General features: G+C 44.4%; 1 protein-coding gene across 3 annotated transcripts in view; it reads left to right on the top strand.

Moving 5' to 3' along the window:
• LOC122563033 (RNA helicase MOV-10-like) overlaps positions 1-24150 on the top strand; it is a 92307-nt gene that overhangs the window by 43930 nt on the left and 24227 nt on the right. For all 3 annotated transcript variants that reach the window (XM_043716360.2, XM_043716359.2, XM_087973439.1), the window contains exons 10-14: positions 255-402; positions 15369-15530; positions 17842-17945; positions 21949-22046; positions 23485-23604. In XM_043716360.2, the coding sequence (XP_043572295.2) occupies positions 255-402; positions 15369-15530; positions 17842-17945; positions 21949-22046; positions 23485-23604 (632 nt within the window). The remainder of the gene's footprint in view (positions 1-254; positions 403-15368; positions 15531-17841; positions 17946-21948; positions 22047-23484; positions 23605-24150) is intronic.

Genomic DNA, 24150 nt, shown 5'->3' with positions numbered 1-24150 from the left:
AAAAGAACAGAAATATACACTAATAAGATGGGAGAGCCTTAAAGGTGAAATTGTAGTATAAATAGTTGGGCTGAATGGCCTGCTCACATGAGAGAATTTGCCTCCCAGGAAATAACTTTGCTCTGAACCATTTTCTACTGTTTTGCTAAAAGCTGAAGATAGTTGAGTGACGGGATTATGGTTGAATTTAGCTCCTTTAGAAATCTGCATGTTGTACATGTTTATTTTGTTCCTGTTATTAATTTCTTTCAAAGATTTTATGATCGGTCCCTTGAGAATAATCCAGAACAGGCTGATGCTGTCCGTTACATTGTATCCGGGATCTCCAGGCCTGCTCCATATCTTGTGTTTGGTCCTCCAGGAACTGGGAAAACGGTTACTATCGTGGAAGCTATCAAACAGGTACAAGGCATCACCTCCAACATTGTGTTTCAGTTCTTTTACAATGTACTCCCTGTAAATGGAGAAGGGTGGGTGGTGGATGGTGGTGAGTTCCTTTTCCCCAGCATTATTTTTTCCTTGACCACTCTCATTGTCCTCAGTGAAGGGCGCACGTGGCACCTTGTCCAGTATGTTTCTCATTTTCCATTCTTGCCCAGTTCCCCAGAATGAAAACAAATCAGTCTGATTCGTGAAACAGACTACCTGGCTTTGAGAGGTCCTCATCAAAGTCTGAACCTTGAGCCAAACGTCAGTCACGGTTTCCATCGCTCCTTGCTTTCCACTTGTATCGGTAGTTTGTCAACCAATCAGTTACTCAAATTTTATGTGAAAGCTCAGTGCTGGAAGGGTCAGGGAGATGCTGCCTGTGCTTCTTCCAGCACCACACTTTATCAACTGTGAAAAGCATTTGCTTTTGATGCCTTTTCATATTAGATTTTGATTCCACAGACATCCTGTATATCAATAAAATCGCATTTGAAAGGAGTGTAACAATCTTCATGTATTTACACATCTGGGGAAATAGAAATTTCAACAGCGTTCCCATTTTAAAATTTGACTGTCTTAGCTGAAACATTGTGCTGATTCACTCTTCATGTTCTCACTGATATTTTGATTCTTATCCCCGAAGAGCAGCCCTTCCTGATGAAGGGCTTTTGCCCGTAATGTAGATTTTCCTGCTCCTCAGATGCTGCCTGACCTGCTGTGCTTTTCCAGCACCACTCTGATCTTGACCATTCATTCACAAACATCCATTCAGACATTTGAGCCAGTTCAACAGCCTGTTGGCCTCAACTAGATTAGATTACATTACAGTGTAGAAACAGGCCCTTCGGCCCATCAAGTCCACACCGACCCGCCGAAGCATAACCCACCCATACCCCTAGTCTGTGCTGAAACTCCATTTCATTGCCTTTGTACCTGATGCTTGCGAAACTTAACAAATATCCATTAATTTTGGTTGTGAAATTTTCATTTGATCTTCAGCCTCAAACTTTTTTTTGGTGGGGAGCGTTCCAGATTTCCACAACCTATTTTTGTCGAGAATAGCTTCCTGCAATCACTTTTCAATTGTTTGGCTCTAAGGTTGTGACTCCCTCTTCTGGAAGGTTCTCACCATTTGCACGATCGAATTTCAGAGGTGAGCTACGAGTGACTGTCCTTGACATCAAGGCAATATTTGACCAAGTGAGGCATCCAGGACAAAAACAAAGGTTGCTGGAAAAGCTCTGCAGGTCTGGCAGCATCTGTAAAGAGAAATCAAATTCCAGTGCCCATTCCTCAGGATAGATGGTTGCTTGGAAAATGTCAGTTTATATGCAGAAGACCGGTTTGAGGGAGGGGCTAAGGAGCAAATGATTGGTTTGGCTCTAACCCTCCCTGAGTCATGACCAGTTGGACAGACAAAGGAGTTGATAACAATTGGCTAGGAGGGTGAATATCTGTTAATGGAGACTTAATGGCTATGTGTGTGAGTGTGTGTGTATTTTTAAGGGGCTGGGACATGGGCAAGTTCAGGCCCTAAAATTATTGAACTCTATATTGAGTGCAGAGGGCTGCAGGGTCCCCAAGCAGAAAGTAAGGTTTTGTTCTTGCAGGAGAAAAGTGAGGTCTGCAGATGCTGGAGATCAAAGTTGAAACTTTATTGCTGGAACAGCACAGCAGGTCAGGCAGCATCCAGGGAACAGGAGATTCGACGTTTCGGGCACAGGCCCTTCTTCAGGCCCTGTTCTTGCAGTTTGGACTGAGCTTCACTGGAGCACAGCAGCAAGCCTGGGACAGAGGTGTTGGCCAGGGAACAGGGTGAGGTGTTCATTAGATTAGATTCCCTACAGTGTGGAAACAGGCCTTTTGGCCCAACAAGCCCACACCGACCCTCCGAAGAGCAACCCACCCAGACCCATTCCCCTACATTTACCCCTTCACCTAACACTACGGGCAATTTAACATGGTCAGTTCACCTAACCTGCACATCTTTGGATTGTGGGAGGAAACCGGAGCAAACCCACACGGACACTGGGAGAATGTGCCTGAGGCGGGAATTGAACCCGGGTCTCTGGTGTAGTGAGGCAGCAGTGCTAACCACTGTGCCACCCACAAAAGAATGTAGGTGTTCTCCAAAGTGGTCACCCCGTTTCCTCCACACAACACCCGTACTGGCACAGTCTGTTTCCAAATGAGCACAAGAACATAAGACAGTTACAGGCAGAGGCCACTCAGCCTTCAATGAGGTTATGGCAGATCTGCTAATCAGTGATAGGCAACATGGTGTTGTATGGGGGAGATCATGCCTTATCAACTTAATAGAGTTCTTCGAGGAAGTGACCAAGTTGATAGATGAATGAAGGGCAGTTGATGTCATATACATGGACTTTAGTAAGGCGTTTGATAAGGTTCCCCATTGTAGACTAATGGAGAAAGTGCAGTCACATGGTGTGCAGGGTGTTCTAGCAGGTGGATAAAGAACTGGCTGAGCAACAGGAGACAGAGTAGTAGTTGAAGGGAGTTTCTCGAAATGGAGAAAGGTGACCAGTGGTGTTCCACAGGGATCAGTGTTGGGGCCACTGTTGTTTGTGATATACATAAATGTATATCACAAGAGGGCATTGTTGGTCTGATCAGCAAGTTTGCAGATGACACGAAGATTGGTGGAGCAGCAGAAAGCATAGGGGACTGTCAGAATAAAGAGGATATAGATAGATTGGAGAGTTGGGCGGAAAAGTGGCAGATGGCTTCCAATCCAGACAAATGTAAGATGGTGCAAGTCTAATTCTAGAGCGAATTATACAATGAATGGAAGAGCCTTGGGAAAAGTTGATGAGCAGAGAGATCTGGGAGTGCAGGTCCATTGTACCCTGAAGGTTGCTGCACAGGTGGATAGAGTGGTCAAGAAGGCATAGAGTATGCTTGCCGTCATCGGATGGGGTATTGAGTATAAGAGCTGGAAGGTCATGTTAAAATTGTACAAGACTTTGGTTCAGCCTCATTTAGAATACTGTGTACAGTTCCAGGCACCACATTACCAAAAGGATGTGGACGCTTTGGAGAGGGTGCAGAGAAGGTTTACGAGGATGTTGTCTGGTATGGAAGGTGCTAGCTATGAAGAGAGGTTGAGTAGGTTAGGTTTATTTTCACTAGAAAAAAGGAGATTGAGGGGGAACCTGATTGAGGTTTACAAAATCATGAAGGGTATAGACAGGATGGATAGAGACAAGCTTTTTCCTAGGGTGAAGAATTCAATAACGAGAGGTCATGCTTTCATGGTGAGAGGTGGAAAGTTTAAGGGGGATACACGGTAAGTACTTCACACAGAGGGTGGTGGGCATTTGGAACGCATTGCCAGCAGAGGTGGTAGAGGCAGGCACGGTAGATTCATTTAAGCTGCATTTGGACAGCTGCATGAGTAGGTGGGGAGCAGAGGGATACAGATGCTTAGGAATTGACCGACCGGTTTAGACAGTACATTTGGATTGGCTCAGGCTTGGAGGGCCGACGGGCCTGTTCCTGGGCTGTAAATTTTCTTTGTTCTTTGTTCTAATCCTTAAAGCCACTTTGCTGCCTTATCTGTCTATCACAGCTTTGATTGTACTTAATGACCCAGCCTCCATTGCTTCTGTCTGTGGTAAAGAATTCCACAAATTCACCACCCTCGAGAAGCAATTCCTCCTTCTCTGTCTTGAATGGGCCACCGTTTAATCTCTGTTTTATGCTGTTTTGGTTTTTGGTTCTAGCTTCTCCTACAAGGTGAAGCAACCTCTCCACATCTCCCTAGTCAGGCCCCAAAGAGGACCAAGACCAATATCCAGGCTGCGCTGCTGAGTGACAAGGAACCCTTGCGCCTCCAAATGCAAGGCAATGACCAAGAGAATCTACCCATCGCCCCGTAATCCTCAGTGGTGCCCACCATGATCAATTTTTCTTGGGGCAAGAAGGTTTCCATTCACCAGAACTTAGTGGGCTAGCCATATTTATATTGTGGCTAATAAGAACAGGCCAGAAACTAGGAATTTTGATGAGAAACTCTCCTCCTTTCTCCCAGAGCTTGTCTACTATCTACTAGACACAAGTCATGAGTGTAAACCATAGAAGTAAAATGTTGAAAATTGGAGCAGAAGTAGGCCACTCGGCCCTTCAAGCCTGCATCACTATTTAGTTTGATCGTGGCTACTTTCTGCTATACCCTCTGATCCCTTTAGCCTGAAACTCTTCCCCTCACTTTGAAAAGGGTGATGGAACACTCCCGAGTTGTCCGCATGAGTGTGACTCCAACAACGCTCCAGAAGCTTTGCACCATTCAGGACAAAGCAACCCTCTTATTTGGAACTCAAACTAATACATTCAAAATTTACACTCTCCATCACTGAAGCTCAGTTGCATCATCAACCATCAACACGTGTATACTATTCACAAGATGCCCTGCAGAAATTAACCAAGGCTTCTTAGACAGCACCTTCCAAACATAACCACTCCCATCCAATAGGACAAGGGCAACAGATACGTTGGAACACTGCTACCTTCAAGTTCCCCTCCAGCCACTCACCATCCTGACTTGGAAGTATATTGCTGTTCCTTTGCTGTCACTGGGTCAAAATTCTGGATTTCTCTCCCTAATGGCATTATGGGTATACTTACAACACATGGACTGCAACAATGGCAGTTCAGCACCACATTCTCCAGGGCCAGTATGAATGGGCAATAAATGTTGGCCCAGCCATCAACATCTATGTTCTGTGAATGAATAAAAAGGAAACAAACCCTGGATCTTGCTTTGTAACAAGCACTGCGGATCTACCTGTACCCCAAGGCCTGCAGTTGTTTAAAGGGGTGGCTCATCACCAAATTTTAAGCAATTAGAGACCGGTGTTAAATACTAGCCCAGCCAGCAACTCCACCTCCTGAGAATGATAGAAAATTTATTCAGAGTTTCACACTGTAATATTTATCATCTCTCTCTTTTTCCCCCCCCCATGGAGCAAATGGAACCTTATTTTAATACTTTGCCTGAGAGTTGACAGTGATGCTCCCTTGTGGTACTGCATAGGCAGTGTCAGCTCGGATTTGATGGGATTGTTTCTGGAGAGCTACCAGTGAGCCAGGTTCAAGTGGTTCCTCGCCAATCTATAATGACGCTTGAGTGTTTGCGTATCCCTCAGACAACTCCATGATCGGTATTTGGAATTCTATCTCCTACGACTGTTCAGTAACTAAATTACTCTCGATAAAGGAGGCCATTCAGCTCTGTGCCCTCTATGACCTACTGCCAATCTCCTGTCTTTTCCCCAATCCCCCATGCACCATTTCTATCCAAATAATCTTCCAATGCCCCAGTTGAACAACTCGGTTGAACCTGCCTGAGCCACATCGCCCTTGCTTCATTTGCACGTCATGTTTAACCTATGCCTACGCAGTTTTGTTCTAATTCCTTTCACAAATGGGAACAGCTTCACCCTATTTACTCTGTTCAGACTGCTCATGATTTTAAAACCTCTTTCAAATCTCCCCTCAAACCCTGGCCTCGCCTCTCTAAGGGTAATAGTGCCAACCTCTTCAATCTTTCCTCAGCATTGAAGTTTCTCATTCCTGGAACCATTCTTGACTCCTTTTAATGTTGAAAACCAAAATAAGATTCAGCTCTCCTTTTTACAGCCGTTTCCTGATTTAGAAATGGAAAATAGGCTGCTTCGTATTTTGAAAAGTCAACAGCACTTCATTTTGTTAAAATATGATGGATGTTGCTGTGAGTAATTGCTTGACCCCATGTTGAAGGAACAGATCTAGGTTTTGTCACTCCCTATCCACCACCCCCTTATGGCTGGACCACTGCTGTTGGTTAATTGGAGCCTTTTATACAGCCCTGCATGAGGCCAGCACTGCAGTGTTTCAACCATGACCTACTTTGTGATGTCAGTCCCGCTTTGGGGGACAGAATTGGATTTTGTGTGTGTGTGTGTGTGCGCCCTGATCACCTCCACCCTCTCAGATTTTGTCAATTTCAGCATTGGTTCGGATATGTGACCCAGATAGCGCAAAATATTTTTAGAACATCATGTGATGGTGTGATATCTGTTCCGCCCCCCACCCCACACACACACACACTCTTTTCACTCACTCAGCAATAGAGAAGGTGCAGCCTGAATATTAACAAGGTTGAAGCAGATATAGTGATCAGCAGACTGAACAGGATGTAGCTGGGTGCTATAGGGAACAGAGGCCTGAGAGAGGAAGTAGAATTTATGACTCATGGCCTGGTCTCACATTCTACCCTGAGTAAGTTTGACATCATCCAAACCTCTGGTGTCCTAACACACACCACATCCTATTTACCCAGCATTCTCCTGCTTGCTGAAGTACTTTGGATCCTAGTTATGCAATGCCATGATTTTAAAATTCTTGTCTTTGTTTTCAAATCCCATTACCCAGAAATGGTAAACAGTAAACATTTGGCATGTACTGGCCTTCTGTAATCCAGAATGGAGCTCCAGTATAACCAGAGCAATCATTTCAAAGGATGATAGTTTATCACTGGTCTGTCCCCTCTGGATATGGCCCAATCTCTCCCTGACTCTGTAATTGCCCCCAGCCTCCAAACCCTCGAAGCTCTCTGCTTTTTGTTTGTTCACTCATCAGACGTGGGAGGTGCTGGCTCAGTATTTATTACCTGTCCCTAGTTGCCCTTGAGAAAGTAATGGTGAGCTGCTGCCTAGGACCATCACGGTCCATGTTCGGCAGGTAGATCCACCAAACTGTTAGGGACGGAATTCCCGGATTCTGACCCAGTGGCAGTGAAGGAATGGCGATATATTTCCAAGTCAGGATGATGAGTGGCTTGGAGGGGAACTTGCAGGGGGTGGTGTTTAGATTAGATTCTCTACAGTGTGGAAATAAGCCATTTAGCCCAACAAGTCCATGCTGCCTCTCCGAAGAGTAACGCACCCAGGCCCATTTCTCTCTGACTACTGTGAATTCAGCATGGCCAATTCACCTAACCTGCACGTCTTTGGACTGTGGGAGGAAACCCAGGCAGACACTGGGAGGATGTGCAGTCACCCGAGGCTGGAATCAAACCCAGGCCCCGGCACTGTGAGGCAGCAGCACTAACCACTGAACCACCATTTTCCCATGCATCTCTGCCCTTGTCCTTTTGGATGGAAGTGGTCATGCCTTTGGAAGGTGCTATTCAAGGGGATTTGGTGAATTTATGCCATGCATTTTGCAGGTGGTACACAGTACTTGTACAGAGCGTTGGTGATTGCTTGAGTGCATGTTTGTGGATGTGATGCCACTCACAATGGACTGCTTTGTCCTGGTGGTTGTCAAGCTCTTGTGTTGTTGGAGCTACACCCATCCAGGCAAGTAGGAATATTCTAGAACATTCCTGACTTGTGCCCTATAGATGGTGAACAGACTTTGGGAAGTCAGGAGGTGAGTTATTTGCCACTGACTTGCTTTTGCAGCCATGGTGTTTACATGGTGAGTTCAGTTGAGTTTCTAGTCAATGGTAACATCAAGGATGTTGATAGTAGGGGATAGTAGGTTGATTGTAAGGGAATGTCAAGGTGGGGGGTTGTTAGATTATCTCTTATTCATGAAGGTCATAGCTTAGCATTTGTGACATGAATGTTACTTGCCACTTGTCAGCCCAATCCTGGACATTAGAAGAAAGTGAGGACTGCAGATGCTGGAGATCAGAATCAAACATTCTGTTGCTGGAAAAGCACAGCAGTCAGGCAGCATCCGACGAGCAGGAGACTCGATGTTTCGAGCATAACGCCTTCATCAGGAAAGAGCTCTTCATCCTGATGAAGGGTTTATGCTCAGTGTTAACTCTCCTGCTCCTCAGATGCTGCCTGACCCGGCTGTGCTTTTCCAGCGCCACGCTTTTTTTTTTCAATCCTGGATCTTGTCCAGATCTCACTGCATTTGAAGATGAACTGCTTCAGTGTCTGACAAGTCAAATATAGTGCTGACCATTGTGCAATAATCAGCAAACATCCTTACTTCTGACCTTACAATGAGGGAAGATTATTAATGAAGCACAAAAGGGAGGTTTGTTTAACACCGTTGCTATGAAGTGCCCAGGGGTAGTTTGATTTGTTAAGGGTGTCATATAAATTATTGTCCTTAATTAATATAATATTTGAGAAACAAATAAACTTCTAGATATTAAAGAGTTGATTGGTACAGGTAAACATAAAATTACCCTTTATGCAGATGATGTTCTTCTATTCCTCAGTAACCCTTTGATGTCCATACCTCGCTTAATCCAAGTTATTAATACATTTAGTGCATTCTCAGGCTATAAAATTAATTTTTCAAAATCGGAAGCTATGCCAATGGGTGGCCTTGCTGTGATACCCCGCTTAGCGGACGGTTCCCTTTTTCCCTTTCGCTGGTCCCTGGAGGGTTTCTTATATTTAGGCATTTTTATTACTCCAGTATTTGGTCAGTTGTATAAGGCTAATTTTGTGTATTTATTGGAAAGGATAAGGCAGGACCTCCAGCGATGGGGAGACCTGCCAATTTCCTGGCTGGGTAGAATAGCATTAATCAAAATGAATATCCTGCCCCGTCTCCTATATCCTATGAGAATGCTTCCGGTGATGCTGCCGAGGACAGCTTTATGTAAATTATACGGCTGGCTGAGTTCCTTTATCTGGAACCATAGGCGACCCCTCATTAAGCTGAAGAAGCTACAGCTTCCACAGGCAAGGGGTGGATTGGACTTCCCAGATTTTAGGAAATATCAATTAAGTTCCCTATTAAGTTATATAGCTGATTGGGTCTTGTCTGATCCACAATCAATCTGGTTGGACATCGAGGCTTCTCAAGTAAAATACCCACTTATTAACCTTTTATTCTCAGACAAGAGGAAAATCATTACAGATCACTGTAAAAACCCTATAATACTGAATACAATCAAGGCTTGGAATATAATGCGGCAAAATGAGGGTAATTCACATAAAACATCCCCCTATGCACCGATAGTGGGAGCATGGGGATTCCAACCGGGGTTAACAGATGCCACTTTTAAACTCTGGAGAGCCAGGGGTATCTCATGTCTCGGGGATTTATTTAAAGATGGGGTCCTGATGTCTTTCGGACAGCTGCGTCAGAAATTCGGATTACCCAATGGAGACCTCTTTCGATACTTCCAAATTCGAGATTTTATACAGAAGAAGACTACGTTATTAGATAGTCTTTATAAATCCGATAGAGAATGTAGTGTCCTACGACCAGTGGGGGTATCTTCCGTCAGTAATATTTATCATTTGCTACATGATGAAGTATCGGGAGATATGGATAATCTGCTTAAAACATGGGATCAGGATCTGGGACTAGAAATCTCCACAGAAACGTGGAATGATATCTGGGAAAATGCTAGAAGAATTACTATTTGTAACAGAACCCAGGCTATCCAGCTGAAGATAGTTCATAGGGCCCATATAGCACCGGTTCGATTGGCAAAATTTAAGGCAGGAGCATCTCCAATGTGTCCTAAATGCAAAATAGAGGTGGGCACTCTTGTACATTGCTTATGGACCTGTCATAAGATCCGTGGATATTGGACTAAAGTAGCAAGTACCCTGACAGAAATTTTAGGAACGGAAATAAAAGTGGACCCCGTATCTCTCCTCTTGGGCTTTTCGAACTTTCCCTCCCTGGACACGTACGGGAAGAGACTATTTTCTATTCTTTCTTTCTGTGCAAGGAAAAATATTCTGATGAACTGGGTGGCGGAGGGCCCCCCTGGACTTTCAAATTGGCACAGACTAATTATGGAATGTATTCCCCTTGACTTCCTTACAAATATGGTGCACCGAAAGACCGAATTATTTTATAAAATATGGCAGCCCTTTTTGAATTACATAAATACAGATATTTTGGCTATCCTAACAAGGGCTTTTATTTAATTGAGACTACGAACCTGGCTGGTCCGCGGCCCCTCGGGGGAGGAATCCCGCACGAATACGGGTTTTATCATATCTGATGTTAACACATCCCGAGCATGTAAGAGACTTAAATATACACCCTGGTTAGTTGTAGGTTAGATTAGTAGATAGTTGAGTTTTGTCTGTTTGTTTTTTTTTTGTTGTTTTTTTTTTGGGGTTTTTTTTTTGTTTTGTTTTTTTTTGTTGTCAAATCTTGGCTATTGTATATTTGAGCTAATTGTATATCAATGTTTATATCTGAGAGTTTTGTTTATTTTTGTAAACTTGTAAAAATGTTAAATTTCTAATAAAAATATCTATAAAAAAAAAGAGTTGATTGACCAAAAGGACAAGGAATGGTGAACAGCCCCATTGGGCAGAATGGCTTACTCTTGCTCCTGTTTTCAGTATTTCTGTATTGAAGACATTTTGTAGAGTTGATCTAGAGAAGAGTTCTCCGCTTGTACACAACGTCAAAACTAGCAAGATTGAATCTCTTGCAGAGGGAAATGTGGGAGAGATTTGAATGGTAAGAATGGGGAGCATGCAGAAATGGGGAATGGTGGAGACAAATAGAATTGATACAATGAAGGAAAGCTACATCTCTGCACAGCAGGAGAAGAGAACAGAAAGATATACTGATTAGAGCGAGTTGTAATGGGCATGTAAGTACCAGCACAGGGCCAATTGGTCAAATGGTTTGCAGATCTTGTTACATCATTGAACCAACTTCTATAAGTGTTGCAAGAACATGTCACAAGTAGAGTTAACCTTTGGAAATCTTGTGGTTTTATTTTCCTGTTTGTTGGGGAGAGGTTGAGGGTAATTTTGGAGGTCAGTCAGAAGGACAAAACTATCCATTTCCCTGAACTATTCAATTAAGGTATCTCCAGTTCCCAAGACAAGATCGTGTTTGAATTGAATCTTTTATTTTTTTAAATAAAGCAACCTATAAAATGCTTTAAGGACTATAAGAAAACTAATAAAAGACAGTGGACCATGCAGCCTGTTGTACCCAGTTCTCCAGGACAACTAGGGATAGATACTAAATGATGACTTAGCCAGTGAAACCCACGTCCCATGAATAAATAATTTTTATGTTTGTTCTTAAAAATCCTGATAGCAAGTTGGTAAAGGATATACCTGAGCCAGTCTTCACTCAAGCATTTTGTTTAGAGTGAAACATTTACAGGTGTATACCTCTCCCAGCTTCACTTTACTGCTGTGTCAGGACCTATCTCTTCACATGTGCTGAAGTAACTATCCCACCAATGGCCTCCACCTAGTTCAGTTGGTTATTCTTTCACAGGATGCAGGCATTGCTAACTGAGCCAGGATTGCCACTGCATCTTACGGCCTGTACAGGCAGATGGTTCATCAGTAAGGGAATTGAGGGTGAGGGAAAGGCAGGAAAGTGGAGTTGAGTCATTATCAGAACAGCTATGATCTTCTTGAATGGCTGAGCTGACTAGATGGGCTGAATGGCCTACTCCTGCTCTGTGTCTAAAGGTGATGTTGAGCCAGTGCTACTTTGAACTTTCAGAAAAATATCATTCTTCAAATGCTACAGAAAGGGAGGCAACAGAGGAGGGAGAGTGGCCTTTTTGATAAGGGATAGCTTACAGCTGTGCTGAGGGAGGATATTCCCAGAAATACATCAAGGGAAATTATTTGGGTGGAACTGAGAAATAAGAAAGGGATGATCACCTTCTTGGGATTTTATTATAGACCCCCTAATAGTCAGAGGGAAATTGAGAAACAAATTTGAAGGAGATCTCAGTGATCTGTAAGAATAATAGGGTGGTTATGGTAGGGGATTTTAACTTTCCAAACATCGACTGGGGCTGCCATAGTGTTAAATGTTGAGATGGAGAGGAATTTGTTAAGTGTGTACAAGACAATTTTCTGATTCAGTATGTGGGTGTACTTACTCGAGAAGGTGCAAAACTTGACCAACTCTTGGGAAATAAGGCAGGGCAGGTGACTGAGGTGTCAGTGGGGGAGCACTTTGGGGCCAGTGACCATAATTCTATTTAGTTTTAAAATAGTGATGGAAAAGGATAGACCAGATCTAAAAGTTGAAGTTCTAAATTGGAGAAAGGCCAATTTTGACGGTATTAGGCAAGAACTTTCGAAAGCTGATTGGAGGCAGATGTTCGCAGGTAAAGGGACGGCTGGAAAATGGGAAGCCTTCAGAAATGAGATAACAAGAATCCAGAGAAAGTATATTCCTGTCAGGGTGAAAGGGAAGGCTGGTAGGTATAGGAAATGCTGGATGACTAAAGAAATTGAGGGTTTGGTTAAGAAAAAGAAGGAAGCATATGTCAGGTATAGACAGAATAGATCGAGTGAATCCTTAGAAGAGTATAAAGGAAGTAGGAGTATACTTAAGAGGGAAATCAGGAGGGCAAAAAGGGGACATGTGATAGCTTTGGCAAATACAATTAAGGAGAATCAAGGGTTTTTACAAATACGTTAAGGACCAAAGGATACTAGGGAAGAGAATAGAGCCCCTTTAAAGATCAGCAAGGTGGCCTTTGTGTGGAGCTGCAGGAGATGGGGAGATACTAAACGAGTATTTTGCATCAGTGTTTACTGTGGAAAAGGACATGAAAGGTATAGAATGTTGGGAAATAGATGGCGACTTCTTGCAAAATGTCCGTGTTACAGAGGAGGAAGTGCTGGATGTCTTGAAACGCATAGAAGTGGACAAATCCCCAGGACCTGATCAAGTGTACCCTAGAACTCTGTGGGAAGCTAGAGAAGTGATTTCTGGGCTCCTTACTGAGATATTTGTGTCATAGGTAGTCACAGGTGAGGTGCCAGAAGACTGGAGGTTGGCAAACGTGGTGCCACTGTTTAAGAAGGGTGGTAAAGACAAGCCAGGGACCGGTGAGCCTGACCTCGGTGGTGGGCAAGTTGTTGGGAGGGAATCCTGAGGGACAGGATGTACGTGTATTTGGAAAGGCAAGGACTGATTCGGGATAGTCAACATGGCTTTGTACGTGGGAAATAATGTCTCACAAACTTGATTGAGTTTTTTGAGGAAGTAACAAAGAGGACTGACGAGGGCAGAGCGGTAGATATGATCTATATGGACTTCAGTAAGGCGTTCAACAAGGTTCCCCATGGGAGACTGATGAGCAAGGTTAGATTTCATGGAATACAGGGAGAACTAGCCATTTGGATACAGAACTGGCTCAAAGGTAGAAGACAGAGGGTGGTGGTGGAGGATTGCTTTTCAGACTGGAAGCCTGTGACCAGTGGAGTCCCACAAGGATTGGTGCTGGGTTCTCTACTTTTCGTTGTTTATATAAATGATTCGGATGTGAGCATGAGAGGTTTCGTCAGTAAGTTTGCAGATGACACCAAACTTGGAGGTGTAGTGGACAGCGAAGAGGGTTACCTCAGATTACAATGGGATCTTGATCAGGTGAGCCAATGGGCTGAGAAGTGGCAGATGGAGTTTAATTCAGATAAATGCGAGGTGCTGCATTTTGGGAAAACAAATCTTAGCAGGACTTATACACTTAATGGTAAGGTCCTAGGGAGTGTGGCTGAACAAAGAGATCTTGGAGTGCAGGTTCGTAGCTCCTTGAAAGTGGAGTCGCAGGTAGATAGGATAGTGAAGAAGGCGTTTGGTATGCTTTCCTTTATTGGTCAGAGTATTGAGTACAGGAGTTGGGAGGTCATGTTGCGGCTGTACAGGTCATTGGTTAGGCCACTGTTGGAATATTGCATGCAATTCTGGTCTCCTTCCTATCGGAAAGATGTTGTGAAACGTGAAAGGGTTCAGAAAAGATTTACGAGGATGTTGCCAGGGTTGGAGGATTTGAGCTATAGGGAGAGGCTGAATAGACTGGGCTATTTTCTCTGGAGTGTCGGAGGTTGACGAGTGACCTTATCGAGGTTTATAAAATCATGAGGAGCATGGATAGGTTAAATAGACACGGTACTTTACTAGAGGGCATAGGTTGAGGGTGAGATGGGAAAGGTACGGGGCAACTTTTTCATGCAAAGGGTAGAACGTGTATGGAATGAGCTGCCCGAGGATGTGGTGGAGGCTGGTACAATTGCAACATTTAAAAGGCGTCTGGATGGGTATATGATTAGGAAGGGTTTGGAGGGACATGGGCCGGGTGCTGGTAGGTGGGACTAAATTGGGTTGGGATATCTGGTCGGCATGGACGGGTTGGACTGAAAGGTCTGTTTCCATGCTGTATATCTCTTAGATCAGAGTGGTGCAGGAAAAGCACAGGTCAGACCGAAGGGTCTGTTTCCGTGCTGTACATCTATGACTCTATTTCCCCACCACGTGTAAAGCTCTTTTTTAAACTTTTCTCTCAAAAAAAAAGCATGCTGTGATCTGGGAGAAGTGAAGAGTGTAGCAAAGACTTGATGTTGATTGGGTGGGGTAAATCGGAGAACTAACACTCGGACCATGAGAATCCAGGAAGTCTGTCTTTCACTGGAATTGAAATGTTAACCCTCTCCACAAATACTGCCTGACCTGTTGTTTCTCAATTTATTTTGTTTTAACATTTCCAGCTTTCACAGTTTGTTTTGTTTCTTTTTTTTTCCCTAGATTATGATCTGACATCTGAAACTGATGTCAATATTTAGCAAGGAATTGAATAAAGATGGTGGGACAGTGGTAGTGTGCCTATGTCTGGGCCTGGAGGTCCATATTTGAGTGCCTCCTGCTCCAGAGGTGTATCATAACATTTCTGAACAAGTTGATTCGGAAATATTTAAGAAAAAGGAATTAAATAAGCACTTGAGCAAAGAAGTAACTAACCTTCATGCTTGGAGTGAATTAGTGTGACAATGAGATGGAGCTGGATAACTATCACAGTGCATGACTGATGGGCTGAATGGTCATCTCCACCTCTGCTGTAACATTCTGCGGTTATAAATTTTGTTGATGATCTTTGGTATTTGTTACATTTCACAGCCTTCAACTGCTTGTTGATTTTTAACATTGGCTTTGGCTCTCAGGTTCTGTGCTGTATCCCAACAGCACACATCCTTGCGTGTGCACCGACCAACAGTGCCACTGACCTCCTATGTCAAAGAATCCAGAAACATGTGAACAAAAAGGACATTTATCGCCTCAATGCCGTAAGTCGGACCTGGAGCGCCATCCCCTGTGACGTTAAGGTAATTCTCCTCTCTTGTTTAAATCCACTCCTCAAACCGAGTTCCCACCTGTGCAAAAACCCCAGAATTCAGGTCCTCACTCCCAGAACAAGTCCCCAGGAACTTCCATCCCCAGAGGGTGCTCAAAGTGCGGGTCTCACTACCGTGAGGAATGCTGGAAACAAACAGTGAAGTAGAAATAAAGTTGCCATCATTTTAGTAATAGGGCTATTCTCTTTTTTTTTTGGTTTTTAGAGGAATGACTAGTGATGTTTTAACCTGAGGATCAACACATGTTTGGCAAGATGAAAGGTTAAGGAGAATCAAAAACAGAAATTGCTGGGAAAACTCCACAGGTTTGACAGCATCTGTGGCCGGAAATCAGAGTTAACGTTTCAAGACTATTGACCCTTCCTCAGAACTTGTGATAAGTATTTACAGTAACATTTGAGGACGGGTCACTGGATCCGAAACTCTGATTTCTCTCCACAGGTGCTGCCACACTTGCTGAGCGCTTCCAGTACTTCCAGTTTCTGTTTCAGATTTACAGTACCCACAGTTCTTTTCAATTTTCATTGAGTAGGAGAATCCTTAATTTGACATTATCTGAGGAAGATGGGTATCGAGGTTACAGCAATGGAATTAAATGAACACAGTGGGAGGAAACTCCCCTTTTAAACATTTATCCCTTTTGTGCAATGTGTGCATCATTTCATGCTCATCCCTATTTGCCTTTGCACCGAATGACTAACATTACTATGGGTCTGGAATACTGTGGCTGGACTGGGTGAGGATGGTAGATTTCCTTTCATCAATGAAATGATGGGATTTTACACCTGTCTGATTGGCCTGTTCACAATTGTGGAGAGCAGATTTCAATTCCAGATTTATTCATTAAATTTGAATTTCACCAACTGCCATGGTGGGATTTGATCCCCTTGTCACTGGGCCTTGGGATTGCCAGACTAGTGATAGAGAAGTCCACCACTTCTCTCCACTCCTGTGGAGTGTGGATCCCAGAATGGGCCAGTTGCCCCAAATGGCCTGTCACGCTGTTGGTTCTGTCACAGAGTGGGGTCAGGTTTTGTTACCAGCCCTGGTCCTACCTTTGCCTTGTCCACTTATTAGATTATTTCAGAACAGGGACATTTACAAACAAAACAACTTTGCATCCGATTTAGCCTTAAATCGCTAATTCTCTGGTAAGGACGTGGAGATATTTGGTGGGAGAATGAGATAATGCCACAGTTTGGTTGTAATAAGCAAGATTGTGGAGCCAAGTTGTCAGTGTAGCAGATGGAGCTTTACTCTGTCTAACTCCCCTGTCCTGAGATTATTTGATAGGTGGCAGTGTAGAGGAAGCTTCACTCTGTATCGAATTCCATGCTGTCCCTGTCCTGGAAGTATTTGATTGTAATGATGGGATTGTACTCAAGGGAGCAATAATTTGAGTTCAAGAGAGTAGAAAGTACTTTCTTTGGTACCTAACTCAGTGTTGTCCATATCCTAGGAGTGTTTCATGGGTACAATGTGGAGGGAGCTCTACTCTCTATCTAGCCCCTTGCAGTCTCTGTCCTATGAGTGTTCTCTTGGGAACAGTGCAGAGGGAGTTTTGCGCAGTATTTGAAATGGTTAATGTTTTGCGTTAATATATTGTCTCCCTACTCCCCCACACCCAACCTCCTCCCCTGCTCTGCTGTTTGCATTTCACAACATCCTCACCACCCAGTGAAGAGGGGGCCCTTGGTATCATGAATGCACCAAATTGTGTACTGTTGGTATTGACTCATTTACAGGCTCTTTATTTTACTACCCCATTGTACAGAAAGCCCTGCATTGCTGTAGCACTTCCTCACTACTTCACATCCCAGAGATTGTTTTGTACAGGAAAGTATGTTTGTAATTAGATTAGATTCCCTACAGCGTGGAAACAGGCCCTTTGGCCCAACAAGTCCACACTGACCCTCTAAAGAGTAACCTACCCAGACCCATTTCCCTCTGACTAATGCACCTAACGCTATGGGCAATTGAGCATGGTCAATTCACCTAACCTGCTCATCTTTGGACTGTGGGGGGGAATCCCCATGCAGACAGAAGGAGAATGTGCAAACTCCACACAGACAGTCTCCCGAGGCTAGAATCGAACCTGGGACCCTGGTGCTGTGAGGCAGCAGTGCTAACTGCTGAGCTACCATGCCGCCCCTGCTGTTTGACTCCTGTCGTGACTGTTGTGATGTGGGGAAATGTGACCCCAGGTGATAGGCGTGGCAGCTCACCTATTGGTGCTGTCAGTCCTCGAGATAATTGCTAACTCCTGCCTTGTATCTATCAGGAATGCTCAAATTGGAACGAATCCAATCAGGCATTTGAGTTCCCAACGAAGGAAGAGCTCCAGCAATACCGGGTCATTGCCACCACCCTGATTACAGCTGGAAGGTAAGTACTGAGAATCGCGTGACCTGCAGTGACCTTTCATAGACTTCTGTAGTGCAGAATATGGTCATTTAGTCATTGTGTCTGTGCTGTCCCTCCTGAATAAATCGCCCCATTTCTGTTTACTCCCATATTCCTGCAAGCATAACCCCTTCAATGTGCTTACCTAATTTCACATGGAAAGCTTATGGTACCCTACAGCACAAGAAAGTGATGGAAAGTGGAATTGACAGTGCTACCAAGCAGCAGTTAGAAAGGACTAACATGCTCGTTGATGATTTGTTTGGATCATCAGGACCCCTCAGCTGCTGACCTCATTATAGCCTCAGTCCAAAGATGGACAAAAGAGCTGAATTCTAGAAGTGAGGTCTGAGTGACAGCCGTTGAAATCAAGGTCACATTCGACTGAGTGTGGCATCAAGGAGTCATAGAATCCTGACAGTGTGGAAACAGGCCATTTGGCCTAACAAAGCCCACATTGAACCTCAAGAATATCCCCACCCACCACCCTATAACCCTGCTTTTCCTATGACAAATGCACTAAACTACACATCCCTGAACACTATATGGGCAATTTAGCATGGCCAATCCAGCCTGACCTGCACATCTTTGGACTGTGGGAGGAAATCTGAGCACCCAGAGGAAACCCACACAGAAATGGGGAGAATGTCTGTGTGGAGTTTGCACAGTCGCCTGAAGCTGGAATCTAACCCAGGTCCCTGGCTCTGTGAGGCTGCAGTGCTAACCACTGAGCCACTGTGCTGCCCCCGAGCCCTTCCCTAGTGAAGTTGGAATCAATGAGAACTCTCTGGTGATTGGAGTCATACCTGACACACAGGAAGATGGTTGTGGTTGTTGGAGGTCAGTCATCTCAGCTCCAGGAGTTCCTCAGGGTAGTGTCCTGGGCCCAACCATCTTTCAGCTGCTTCATCAATGACCTTCCCTCCACCATAAGGTGGAAATGGGGATGTTCACCCATAATTCCACAATGTTCACCATTCGTGACGACTCCGATATTGAAGCAGTCAGTGTTCAAATTCAATAAGATCTGGTCACTATCCAGGGCTTGGGCTGACAATTGGCAAGTAACATTTAAATGCCATGTAATGACCATCACCAGTAAGAGGCAAGCTAACCACCACCCCTTGATAATCGACATCTTGAGATTACCACTGACCAGAGACTCCAGCGGAATCACAATAAAAACAGCAGGTCAGAGGCCAGGAATACTGCGGCAAGAAAATCATCTCCGGACTCCCTAGAGCTTGTCTACCATCTCCAAGGCACGTGTGATGGAATACTTGTCTGGATGAATGTAGCTTCATCAATACTCAAGATGCTTACCATTCAGGACAAAGCAGCCCGCTGGATTGGCACCACATCTACAGTCATCTGTCACTGACGCTCAGCAGCAGCAGTGTGTACCATCTACAAAACACACTAGAGAAATTCACAAAGGCTCCTTCAACATTATCTTCCAAACCTACGACCACTTCCATCTAGAAGGACCAGGGCAGCAGATACATGGGAACACTACCCCTTGTAGCTTCCCTTCCAAGCCACTCTCCAGGTATCACTGTTCTTTCACTGTGGTCTCACTATAATTCTGGAATTCCCTTCCTAAAGTATTATCAGACTACCTACAGCACATGGACTGCATGGTTCAAACAGGCAGCTCACTGTCACCTTCTCGAGGGGCAACTGGGGACGAGCAATAAATGCTGGTCTAACCAGCAATACACACATCTCGAGTGAGTTTTAAAAAAACATTGTTTCCCCTGATCTAATGGATAATCACTTCATATTGTCACAACTTGCAGTGCAAACTAATCCACCTCTCTCATGCTGTTTTACCAATTCCTTTTGCTGTGTTGTTCTGGCTGCCTGTTGACCTCTGGCTCATTGCCCTAAAACAGCGTAGCTTGCTTGGCCACTCGAGAGAGTACGGAGAAGACAACATCACTGTCAGTTCAGAGTTGGCCACATTTTGGTGGGTCTGGAGTCACATGTGGGTAAAAACAATGACTGCAGATGCTGGAAACCAGATTCTGGATTAGTGGTGCTGGAAGAGTACAGCAGTTCAGGTAGCATCCGAGGAGCAGTAAAATCGATGTTTCAGGCAAAAGCCTTTCATCAGGAATTCCACTTATAGAATCAGAGAATTCCTACAGCGTGGAAGCAGGCCATTCGACCCATCAAGTCTCTGAAGAGCATCCCACCCAGAACTAACCACCACACCCCCACCCTCCAAAGCAAAAACTCCAATCCCTGTAGCTTTGCATTTCCCATGACTAACCCACCTAGCTTGCACACCTTGGAACCCATGGGCAATTTAGCATGGCCAATTCACCTTATCTGCACATTGTTGGACTGCACAGCTTCAGACCTTATCTATATCAACCAGGGTATCTCAGCAACTCTCCACTTTTGAAGAGGCTCCTTATTTATAAACGATGCACCATTATCGGAAACTTGCATCATTCAGTCAGCGCGTTCCTCCAAGCCGCTCAACCTCTCCTCCAATGTCAAATCCCTTTTTTTGCCAGGAATCGGTCTGGTCTGAAATAATTCCAAGTGCTACTTTGATCCCAGCTGATGGTAATACTGAACCAGTGTGTAACCTGATGTGATGGATCATAAGTTTAATTTTTGCAGTTGGTTGCCATGGTCCTGAGTAACTGGAAATAGACTAGCCTATGGATTTTCCTTAACACGAGCATACGTTTCTATCAGGAGGGGTCGAGAAAGCTGCACTACAGTTCAGAAAAATCCTTCCAGGTCACAATCCTGAAAGGAAAAGGGCAGGGGGTGCCTGAGAATACCCTCCATTTCACCAGTGAAGTCATACAGTGCACATAGCATCCTGCCTTAGAAGTATCCCTCCATTGCTTCGTAGTCTCTGATGCCTGGAACTCCCTCCCTAACAGCCCTGTGGGTTTCCCTACATCCCAAGCAACAATCCTTCTGATGTTTCTTCTCTCTATAAGTAGAAGGCCCCAACTTCACTTACGGAATCTCAACAGTGCAGACAGAGGCCATTCGGGACATTGGGTCTGTGCCAACCCTCCGAAGAGCATCCCGTCCTGAGGTTTAGGGAGGATGTTGTGGAGCTCTGTTAATGGTGATGACTACGGGAGTTGGAGAAGCACCGAAATCTTAGGGCTTGTGAAACTAAAGGATGTCACAGAGATATGGCCAAGTTTGAAAACAATGATGAGAATATTTAAAATTGTATGGAGTGCCAGGGCAGGTCAGCAAGAACTGAGCTTGATTGGTGAATGTGAGATCGGAAGTGGGCAGCAGGGACTCATGTTTCTGGAGGATGAAAGTTGAAGTCAGTCGGAAAAATTGGAATGTTCGAGTGGAGACATTAATTTGGAGTTTGCCTGCAGTGGAGTTGGGCAGTGTTGCAGAGGCAGTGTAACTGTATGCATGAGTTCCAGATTCACTATGATACTTGGGTTGTAAACAGTGTGGTTCACGCAGAGTTGCCAAGGAGAGGGCTGTACTCAGTGGTCAGGAAATAGAGTTTGTTGTGACCAAAGACCTTGTTCATTCCAACATAATTCCTGGCTCAGTACCTCTCATTAAACAAATGAACATTCAAATCGGGAGCAGAAGTAGGCCATTCGCCCCTTCAAACCTATTGCACATTCGGTAGATCATGGCTGATTTGTTTTTGTTGGGAACTTAGATAGGTTCCCCAGCCAAATACAAATCTATCTCCGTCTTGATTTGATAACCCCACCTCCACTGCCTTCTGAGGCACAGAGGTCAAGGTCTCTGTCCTAAAAGGTTAATTCCTCGTTTGCAGGGGTTCTCGTCCAGCTGATGCATCAACCATTTTGAGAGGCTTTGTGCATGAATAGATCTGCTGATGAGGTGGCCTGTGTTGTTGTTGTTGTTGTTGTTGTTGTTGTTGTTGTAACATGTGGGAGAGATGTGTGTGTGGGGCCAAATGAATTCCATTATAATTTGCTGCAATTTATTTTATCTTTCGAATCAGGTTGGCATCTGCAAAGTTCCCCTATGGTTATTTTTCGCATGTGTTCATTGATGAGGCTGGGAACGCTGTTGAGCCTGAGTGTGTCATTGCTGTTGCAGGTGAGTATGTCATTAATCTGTTTAAAACAAAAAAAACAGCTGTTTTGTCTTCTGCCCCAGATTATCCTACTTTAATATATTAGATAGGAAGAAACAGGGCAGGAGGATCAGTAAGTACAGGATACACCTTTAAAATGATTGGCATAAAAGCCAGGGGAAATGACGTTTTTATTTTGAGGAGAGTTATAACATAAAATAATAGGAGCAATGTATCCATTCAGTACCTGCGCATTCAATAAGACCACGTGCCTGTCTACCCCCTTGTCAATTTAAAAATCCCTCTAACTCGGCCTTGAATATATTCCGGTCTCTAGTGCTCCTTGAAAAAGAGGATTCCAAAGATTCGTGATCCTCTCAGAAGACATGCTTCCACACTCCATTTTTTTGAAGAGGCCTCTTCATTATAAATGATGCGCCATTATCAGAATCTTTCATCATTCAGTCAGCTTGCCCTCATTCTTCCAAACTGGAGGAAATACAGGCCCAAGCTGCTCAACCTCTCCTCCAATGTCAAATCCCTCCTTGCCAGGAATCCAACTGGCTGAAATATTTCTAGTTGCTGCTTTGATCCTGGCTGATGGTAATTCTGAACCAGTCAAAACCCAGTGTGTAACCTGATATGATAGATCATAAGTTTAACGTTTGCAGTTGGTTGCCATGGTCCCGGGTAACTGGAAATAAACGAGCCTATGGATTTTCCTTAACATGAGCATAAGTTTCTATCAAGAGGGGAAGAGAAAGCTGCACTGTAGTTCAGAAGATCCTTAACGGAAACCGCAAACCAAGGTTTCAACCTTTTTTCCCAGCAGTATCCCTTGCAAATATGTGATTCCAAGGAATATTGCAGCTGTTACTATTGTGTTGTAATTTACCTGGCTCTTTTGCAGTTCACCTCCTTGAACTGCTTAGAAGGTTGTAGAATTTGCTTGTGACCAGGAACGAGCTACCTGAAAGGGTAACTAGTGGAAGCAGATTCCAGAGGGCCTTTGAAAAGGGAATTGGAGAAAAGAGCAAGATCCCAGTTTTCAGCCGATCCACAGATTTGTACTGATATATCCCAGTGAACTGCATCTGTACCATTCCTGGTATCCTGATGAAGGGCTTATGCCCGAAACATCAATTCTCCTGCTCCTTGAATGCTGCCTGACCGGCTGTGCTTTTCCAGCAATGCACTCTGTGTCCTCCTTAAAGTCTGGTACCCAAGTGTTTGATGGGGGAGGACAGTGTAGAGGGACCTTTACTCTGCATCCAACCCTGTCCCAGTATACATCCAGCAGTGTTTGGGAACAGTGTAGCGGTAGGTTTACTCTATATCTCCCTGTGCTGTCCCTGTCCTGGGAGTGCTGATGGGGAACAGTGTAGAGGGAGTTTTACTCTGTATCTAACCCTGTGCTATTCCTCTTTTCAGAGTGTTTGACTTGTATGTATTTTGTTGAAGGATTGCTGGATGTGATGGATTTAGAAAAGAACAAGGATGGTGGACAACTGGTTCTGGCTGGAGATCCAAAGCAACTGGGACCAGTGCTGAGGTCCCCCATCGCCATCAAACATGGACTGGGTAAGTACAATATGGATCATTGGTGCTTTGTATGTTTCTCTGTCCTGTTCACTGCTGCCCTTTGGGTGAAGGCTTTTAGAGTCATAGAATCATAGAGATGTACAGCCCGGAAACAGATCCTTCAGTTGAACTTGTCCATGTTGCCCAGATATCCCAACCTAATCTGGTCCCATTTGGCCCATATTCCTCTGAATGCTTCCTATTTATATACCCATCCAAATGCCTTTTAAATGTTGCAATTGTACCAACCTCCACCACATCCTCTGACAGTCCATTCCAAACCCGTACCACTCTCTGCATCGAAAAACTGTCCCTCAGGTCTGTTTTATATCTTTTCCCCTCTTCCCCCTAAACCTGTAACCTCTACTTCTGGGCTCCCCCAGACCTCGGAAATGACTTTGTCTATTTATCCTATCCATGTCCCTTATGATTTTATAAACCTCCCATGAGCTGACCCCTCAGCTTCCGACGCTCCAGGGAAAACAGCCCCAACCTGTTCAGCCTCTCCCTATAGCTCAAATCCTCCAACCCTGACAACATCCTTGT

The sequence above is a fragment of the Chiloscyllium plagiosum genome, unplaced genomic scaffold (genome assembly GCF_037043375.1).
Source record: "Chiloscyllium plagiosum isolate Xiang-an unplaced genomic scaffold, Cpla_swu_hap1 HiC_scaffold_26, whole genome shotgun sequence".
Lineage (NCBI taxonomy): Eukaryota > Metazoa > Chordata > Chondrichthyes > Orectolobiformes > Hemiscylliidae > Chiloscyllium > Chiloscyllium plagiosum.
The sequence above is the reverse complement of the archived record's forward strand: the minus strand, read 5'-3'. Positions and strand labels throughout refer to the sequence as shown.